The sequence below is a fragment of the Grammomys surdaster genome, unplaced genomic scaffold, assembly GCF_004785775.1.
Source record: "Grammomys surdaster isolate TR1022 unplaced genomic scaffold, NIH_TR_1.0 165, whole genome shotgun sequence".
Lineage (NCBI taxonomy): Eukaryota > Metazoa > Chordata > Mammalia > Rodentia > Muridae > Grammomys > Grammomys surdaster.
The window spans coordinates 17,079,491-17,088,340 of NW_021604613.1; the positions used below are offsets into that span (position 1 = coordinate 17,079,491).

The following is an 8,850-nucleotide window of genomic DNA, read 5'->3' on the forward strand; positions in this document are numbered from 1 at the left end:
ATTTGAAGCCCAAGCCATTCTAGAAAGTAAAGACATTTTACCCTGTGGGAGCAAGCCTCCTGGGGTGCTCTCATGTGCACTTAGGTGACCAAGGAAACATGTTGCAAATAAATACACTTGAATTCATAATTGTTTCTGCTAAACACTGGTTTATAGTCCATTGGGGTTTTCCGTAACCTCAGTCACCACATAACTGTTGTTTCTTACATGTAACTTTGTGTTTTGAAAACCTTCATTTATTTACTTAAAAATATTTTAATTGAAAGCAATGGCTTCATGGCATTTAATGCAACATTGACATAGCTGACTGGCCTGCTATGCTTTCAGGATTACTTTTATTTTGGAGTGCATATTGATACTCAAGATTGCTGAAGTAGACCATTCTAGATAGTTGCAGATAAACCCTACTGTGTTTAAAGTTTTTAAACCTAATTTATCTAGTTTGGATATTTTGCACCTTTGATTCTTTAGAGAGTCACTTTGAAGCATTTTGGGCCCTGGTTACTTGATTTTTAATATTTGCAGATAAGGATCCCTCTACCATGTAGTCTCTTTTATAAATTAAGTTTCATCCAGATTGATTGGGATGAATTTAAGTGGAAAATGAAGCCTGTGGTCAAACTTAACCCCCCCCCCCACTTTGCTTTCATCTAGCCACTGAATGGAGGAAGCTTTGTTTTAAACAAACCATGTGGTGGCCTTCATTAAAACCAGTTAAAATGGTATTATTAAAAGCAGATTATGAAAGAAAAAATACCAAGATATAATCTAAATAAAGCAACATTTTCTGCTAATTTGCTATGGTGTTAGGATTTAATGAATAAACCCGTAGCATTTGAAAAGCTTTTAATTGGAAATGTGTATTGAAGGGTGCATGTTTTCTATACAGATGTCTACAAAGTTGGACTCGTTTAGTGAAATAGTAATTTTGGCATCCACAGTCTTGCAGAAACACACAAACTGAATAGGCACCTGGTATTTGGATTTCTCATTTGAATGAGGTGTTGTCCAGCCTGGAGCACATAAGGGACCAGCTCAGAAGCTGTATGTTTTTGTTTGGGTTTTCCTCAATCCAGAGGAAAACCTTTCTTAGTGTCCAACTGCTGCGAAAAAGTCATCGTATATTATAGAAAGTCTGTACTCTATTTATAATACTTCCTTTTTAAAAACTTAATGTGCCTCCAGAAAAAGAAATCTGGCTCACTCCATGCGCGTACACAACTCCTTAGTGTTAAGAAACATTCATCTCAAAGGCCCAAGAAACTGTCTCCTGTGGATCATTGCCATGCAGTGCCGTGTGATGGCAGATGTACCATTTCTTTGTTCTCTGTGAGAGCACATTGTTCTGTAGCAGGACCTCGAAACAGCAGCCTGGCTAGCTCTCAGCTTGAACTGCATGTTTTGGGGGAGAAGCCATTATCACTGTGTCGATAAGTGGATTAGGCTGTGTGCAGATGGTTCACATCTGAGAGATGTCCAGTCATCAGAAGAGCAGGGCATGAGCTGAGGGCTGGACACAGAGGTTCAAACCCAGCTCCGCTGACTGCGTGGGGACTGTGACATAGGGACCCTTCTGGATGAGCTCAGTTAAAGTCTCTTCTTATTTCCTGTGGCTGTAATATTTCTTTTTTGGTAAAATGTAGAAAGGCACAAATACCTCACAGTACCATGCAGTAAATATTTTCATGCCTTGAGGATGACAGGTCCAGAATGTTTCTCAAATGATTAACTTCTCCTTTGTGTGACTTCTGGAGTTGGAATTGAGAGACGCTGTTGCACTCCATGCTGCACATACATTGTTGTGACACTGTTTGCTTTTAGATCTTAATAGTAACTGGTGGTTTGTATCAAGCTGTGAACTATTATTCCTGCCTCAAAAACGGAGGACTGTCTGTGCTCTGGGAAAAATACTCGTTTCCCCACTACTTCGGCAGTTTTAAAGACGATTAGAGATAATTTGGAAGTACTGAATTGGAAGTCCTTCAGAGATTCACTGAGCTCAGTGTAAATAAGACCAGTTTCCCTTAGAAGCAGAAATTGGAGATAGTTGTAAAAAAGACTGTTTTAGACAGCACTATTAGGAATCCTTCCTGTAACTGGGGCACTATTCCCAGAAGTGGAATGAGCAAAGTCGCCTGCAGCCTTTGAGAGCTGGAAACTTGAGATGAAAGAAACAGGAACAGGTACAACTGATGGGGGGAGGGGGACCTTTTTTCTAGTGTTACAGTCCTTTAGATATGATGTGCTGAGTACTTTAGATGAGGAAGAGGGGCCTAACTGGCCTTGACCTGCATAGATATACAAATACAAACGAGAAACACACCTATGCTGTCAACCAACATTGTCTTTCTGATTCTTTCCTGAGAGCACTCATCTTCTGAATTAGGTGCTAAAAGATATTACTTTGTGAGAACACGTGGGTATGTGTGAGTGGGTGCACTTTTCATGTAGTAAGGTTATGCTAATGTATGAAAATTATTGTGGTCTAAAAATAACATTAATTAAGGTTGCTTCTTTTTAGTCAAATAGCTGAGCCTGAAGCATTTGGTTAATGTACACAAGACTTCCAAATACAAAGTTGTAGAATTCTCAAAAAGGAAAAAAAAAGTACTCTTCAGTGGGATTCTCGCCATTGTAGTCATGTATTCTGTTATATTGAGTAATGTAAAATCTAGTAACATTAGTTAATGCCATACTCCACGCTCTTGAAGTCTGAGGCCCAAAGGGATGACTGAGCGAATGTGTTTGTTTCCAGGTGTTGAGAATCGTGTGCTTAATTCTAAGGTGTCTCATAGAACATGAAGATAGTCTGGGGCATACCAACCTGCCCCCTTCTTCCTGTATCTGTGTGTTTTCTTTTTTGCCACATGCTTTTCCTCTTCACCTACAGAATGATATTGTGAGCTGTGATGAGGGGACCACTAACTTCTGTCGTGCACGGTTGACTCATGGAGGCTCCTCATTCAGGCCAAATAATACTGATACTCAATTAAACTACCAGAGTTACTGGGTTGTTTTTTTTTTTTTTTACTGGACATCGGAACAAATGAAACAGATGATTATTTTAGTAGCATCTTCCCAAAAGGCTAGAAAAAAAGGGATGAAAATTTTTCATATGCATTAAAAACAGGGTTGCTATTATTACTTTCAAGAAAACTGTTTATGCAACACACCTGTCTTAGTTAGGGTTACTGTTGCTGTGATGAAACATATGACCAAAAAGCAACTTGAGGAAGAAAGGGTTTATTTGACTTACACTTCTCTATTATAGTCCATCACTGAAGGAAACCAGGACAGGAACTCAAGCAGGGCAGGAACCTGGAGGCAGGAGCTGACACAGAGCCCATGGAGGGGTGCTGCTTACTGACTTGCTCCTCAGGACTTGCTCAGCCTACTTTCTTATAGAACCCGGGACCACCAGCCCAGGTGGTCCCACAGTGGAATGAGCCTTCCTCTATCAAACCTTCATTAAGATTTGTCTATAGGCTTGCCTACAACTTCATCATATGAAGGCATTTTTCTCAATCAAGGCACTCTCCTTTCTGATGTCAAGTTGACAGAAACACTAGCCAGTACAACCTCCTAAATTTGAATACAAGAATTTAGATGTGAGCGCACGTGCACACGGTATTTATCAACATCACAAATGATTACAGTGCTGGTGGCAAGAAAATGACATAAAGGTGCCAATGAGGTAGTTTTCTGACAGTCCTTACCATAGCGTCGATGCCAGGGTGAGTGTGGGTTCTTCCACCATATTACAAGGTGATGATCATTGGACTCCTAAATCATGCCCCACTATCCCATCTGGTCTCCATAGGTTTCAGTGGGTGCGTTTCCACCCCTGCCAGCAGAGGCCATAGTAACCTCTCAGGGCAGTTCTTGATAAAATGTTCTCTGATGAGCCTGCATTGTCACAGGCGATTCTCTTACTGAGCTGTCATTTGCGTGAGCACTCTCCCTTAGCTCTAAGCCATTTTTGGTTAGCCTAGGTTCCATTCTGTCCCATTTCTTCTCTAAAGAAAAGACTATTGCAGTTGGTATTCCTCTAAAATGACAGCTGAAGGGCTCTGGCTAGAAAAATAACTGAATCTTGGTGGGGAAGGAAAAGTATTTTTGATTTTCTTAAAGTTAGGATGCAGTGGAATCAATTTTAACCAGTTTCCATATGAGAATAGTAATCAAGTGATTGTTTTCCCTTCTAATTTCTGTTTTGTATTCCAGTGCAGAATAAGGAGCCACATCACCCTCCTGTCTAAGACTTTTAGGCTAGGCACTCACTTCTCCATCCATCCATGATGCCCGGCTGACCAAGAAGACACACGTCTCCTTGACTCAAACTCCTGAGGACATAAGCTTAATCTAAGTGGCCTAGGGGTTTGGTGTGTGTGTGTATGTGTGTGTGTGTGTGTGTGTGTGTTGGTGATGGGTACGGGGTCTAAGATGAGAGACAGTAGGTGACTAGAGATGGCTCTGCCAGTTAAGAGCGCTTGATACCCTTCCAAGGACTGGGATTTGGTTCCTAGCACCTACATGGTGGCTTGCAACTGTTTAAAACTCTAGTTCCAGGGGATCTGTTGGTCTCCCCTTGAGTCCCATGACGTTAGGCATGCATGAGTGCACTTACGTACTTGCAGACAAAACATTCATACACATAATTTTTTAAAGGGTGATAATACTAGGTAACTCTGAGTTCTTGTTAGAAGGCTCATGGTAGCTATTGTTACCTAGAGATCTTCACTGATGTATGGATGAGTATGTGTATAATACATGCATTATAGGCAAAAGCTTAGCTTTCCCATATGTACCAAACATTGATAAAAACAGTGTCATTGTGAAGCTAGTGGATTGCATTGATATTTTACAGTGATCCAGAGATTCTGTTGTGGTTGTGTTAACGAAGTTGCCTTCATCCAGTGAGCAGAAGGCATTCAGATGAAATGGTTTGGGAAGGAAACCAGCAAGGACCTGTCTATTGTAGTTTTTACTTTCACATTAAAACTGAACAAAAAAGAGTCTTGTGTTCATATAGAAAATTCAGGACAGACAGTGCTCAACTTACAGTGACGTACAGCGGGATGTATGGCTTACCTATGAGGGAACGTCACAGAGGTCTTGCAGAGCTATCCCTCTCTGCTCATCTCTGGGTTCCCTCTCTCCTGGACTTCAGCTTGCTTTCTTCACTGCTGGGACTTCAGTGGAAGAGAAAATGTCCTTCAGTCCTCTGTCAGTACTGTTCAGAAAACAGGTGGTTCTATTGGTGTAATGACTTCTTAGTCTGACCAAAGAACTTGGTAGTCATTTAGAATGTTGTTTGATGGGAAAAGTACAATCTAAGATTCAAAGTTGAATTTGGAGAGGAACACACACTTTTGGACCCTGGAGTTTCCTGGGTGCCAGCCTCAAGTAGAATGTCAGTTCTCTCTTTAAAAACACGCTACTTGGCAGTTCCGACCTTGGACATACCCTGTGTTTGAATGAAAACATTTAAATATGGGTAATGTGGTCTTGTCCATCTCGGTGCTTGCTGGGTTTGTTCTGTCCTCAGCATTTATATTAGTTGATTAGACAAGTTTTATATTTCATCTGAATTGCAATAATACACATCTGGCTTGGTTAGGGTCCCTGATCTTCAAGGTTAGGCAGTCTGTGTTTCTCTCTCCCAAGTCTTCAGTAAGGGAATATCACTCTTAGACATCATCTCAGAGACTCTGATGGGAGATGCAGGTCCTCAGTGCCTCCAGCAAGGCCATTGGTGACAGCCACATCATGAGTATGTCCCATTCAGCCTTATTTATGTATACTTTTTGTAGTCAGCAATGCCTGCTCTCAAGACCGTTGTTGACTTCAAAGGGCTGGGCGGTAAGAAAAATCAGCAACTCTAATACAGAAGTGTTTGCTGCAGTGAATTAAGTCACTAGGCCAAGGCACCATGTGTCCAGGCTTTTGTGAGGATGTTTCAATGGAGGTTTAAGAAAAAAGAAAAGGAAAATTTTTGTTAAACATGTTCATGCTTGGTATTTCAAAAGAAAAGCATCGAAGTCGGCCTTCTGGGAAAGTAGGAACTTTGCAGGACATTTTCCTGCATATTTTAAGCATTGGTAATGTTTCTGTTTTGAAGGACATTTTGGGGAAGAGGAATCTGTTATAATATTTTGGTACCTAGGGCTAGTGAAGGTGTTCAGCTGGCCCTGAGTACGTGGGCAGGGGAATGAGGGAGCGAGGGCTCCTCAGCCTCCAGTTTTGCATGATGCCTTGGTGGCTGTGGAGTTGTGCCCGCCAGTATGCAGACTAATGCATGAGCCCCTTGCTTGATGCCCCACATGAAGCCAGACCATGGGGAGGTTACAGTCAACTCACATTGTTGCCGTGTTGTGTCTTGCTACTTTTTTTCTTTCTCTTTAAGCACAGAAATCACTTTTTAGGAGACTGGACACTGAGCAAAGCACTTAAGCCTGCTTCTCTCAATGGTGCTAAACTGCTGCGGTTGCTTGGCTAACCTGGGCCTGTGTCCATTCTCCTGAGGGTACCACCTCCTTGTGCACTCTGTCTACCAACTTTCCACCATGTGAAGTGCCTGTTCCATAGTGGAGTAAGACCTCACACACTCAAGGCTGAAATAGCCAGGCAGAGCAAGGATTGTGCTCCCATGGTGAGCACCTGTCTGTTGCTACAGAACTCTCGGGGCTTGGAGGAAACAGCTACAAGAACTTCCAAGTTTTTCCTAGTTCTCACAGGTGAAAACTACTGTAGTTCTTTACATCTGGTGAATTAGCAATGGTATTTGCTTCTGAAATTAGACCAATTTGTGGTTGAAAATGAACAATTTGAAGTTTTCCCTGATGTTCCCCAATGTGTGTAGTCTTGATGGGGAAATGCAAAGATGTTCCAAAACATTAGCTATTCTGTGTTTGCAATTACTTGAAGACTGCCTCTGTGTGAGTGAATTACTCTGCTCTGGGACTGGCACCGTCATACTTTGCCTCTTTGTCATCTGATTAATTTTGTGGCTTCTTTTTTTCTCTTCCTGCATCTTCTTTTGACGTACTCTGGAAGAAACGTCAAGAAGAGGAGATTCGATCCCACTCAGCAAGGCCCCATCTGAATTCGGCTGCACTGGAGGAATGCCACCTTGCACTGTTGGGTTCTGGGAATGACATGTTTTCGGCCATGCTGCCGGAACTCTTAAGTCTGTAAAGAAGACCCTTGGGTGGTAATGACTACAGAGCTCAAATCTGAGAATGGGGATGGGGTACAAGACAATGGTCCCTTTTGGAAATAACTTCAAGTAATCCCTCTGTCACCTGTCAATAAAGGGGAGGGGGTTAAAGACCATGTCATTAAAAATAACTGTTCAGAATCCTTTATTTTTTTTTCTTTTTAACTAAGGAGAAGGGAGCAGCAACAAGTGCAATAAAAGAACAAATAGCAAATGACCCCTTAGCCTGCCGGCATTTAATATCTTCTAAATGATTTGGCATGATTTCTTTTTCTTTTACTATCAAAGACAAACTCCAGTGGCATGAAGATCCAATTTTGGAAAGGGTAAAAACTGCATGGCAAATATAACAACAAGCTAGCAAGCCAACCTTCAGCAAACCCTACAGTGGAAATTCCACGGGGAAGATGACAGATGACCAGGCAGACGCTGCCTGGGTCTGGATTAATGCCTTCCCACCCTCTATGCCCCCCCCCCTCCACCCTGGCCAACCCTTTCCCTTCATGCCCCTTCACCCATTCTAGACCAGCCCCTAGCTGCACTCATCTGGACTGTGTTCTTGTTGATCCACTGCACCCATGATTTCTCTCCTGGACCAAGCATCCTCTGGAAATGGGAGCAGGAACTTGAACAATGTTATTGTACAGTTCTTTTCTAAATGTAGATGTGGAAATGAGACCTTGAAATGCCATTTTCACTTGTCTGTATGGAAATGTTTTTCTTGCAGAGATTCTCTCTATACTTGAGTTTGTTGCTTGCTCCACATCTTTTTTTTCTTTCTTTTAACTCATTTTCTTTCTTCCTTAGTCTCTGTCCTCTCTTATAACACGTCCACCAGTTGTTGAGCTTGCTTAAACAAGACAGACGTAGCCACAGATGCAGCGAGTTTGGGCACAAATCTAGTATGTTTGAAATCAAATATTAAAAAAGTGGGGAGAGGGACACAAAATAACCCATGACAAGAACACAAAAATTATGTAAATGTGAGTGTATATGTACTGATGAATCTAACATTTTTGATGTCATCATAAGCACATGTATATACTGTAGGAAAACAGAGACCCTTCTCAAATTAATCACAAAAGTGCCAAGCTCATCATTTTAGTTTCTGGTTTCGACAGTTCTCTTTCCCTGTCATGAATGTGAAAGGAGGAGAAACTTAAAGCCTTAAATAAAAAAATTAATAACTTTTAAATGTTGGAAGCTTGGAGAAAGTTAAGCTTTCCATTCTGTTCATATGTATTTTTTTTGATAAATTTCATTTATGCTTCACCTTCCTGCCTCAGAGCCTGTGTGACAGAGCCCCAATGTGGCGAGGCAGAGCAGCAGGTCATTTCTGGTCATTTCAGCTTGTCTTTCCGCATGGTGATTTCGGGAACTCGCCCAGCCCTCAGTGTTTTGCTGGGCCGTGGATTCTGAGTTGTGATGGGATCCCACCATGTATGAATCCACATGCTTTTTTTCCCTCCCAGTAGCTGGGGAGATAGGGTCTTGGCATTCCCAAGACAGTCTGAGTTTCCCTCATCTTCCCCCACTCCTTAAAGTATTGCCAGGAAAGCTTCCATTGCATTTCTAAAGGAACAGGTTACTGAGGAAATTCTCTCCCAGGTTTGTTTTGGACATACAGATGT

At 41.8% G+C, this 8,850-nt stretch overlaps 1 protein-coding gene across 2 annotated transcripts in view; it reads left to right on the plus strand.

Moving 5' to 3' along the window:
* Nucleotides 1–7,436, plus strand: part of Adam23 (ADAM metallopeptidase domain 23) — a 141,156-nt gene extending 133,720 nt beyond the window's left edge. For both annotated transcript variants that reach the window (XM_028765604.1, XM_028765603.1), the window contains exon 26: nt 7,057–7,436. In XM_028765604.1, coding sequence (XP_028621437.1) covers nt 7,057–7,105 — 49 coding nt within the window. In that variant the 3' untranslated portion in view covers nt 7,106–7,436. The remainder of the gene's footprint in view (nt 1–7,056) is intronic.
* Nucleotides 7,437–8,850: the final 1,414 nt, after the last annotated feature.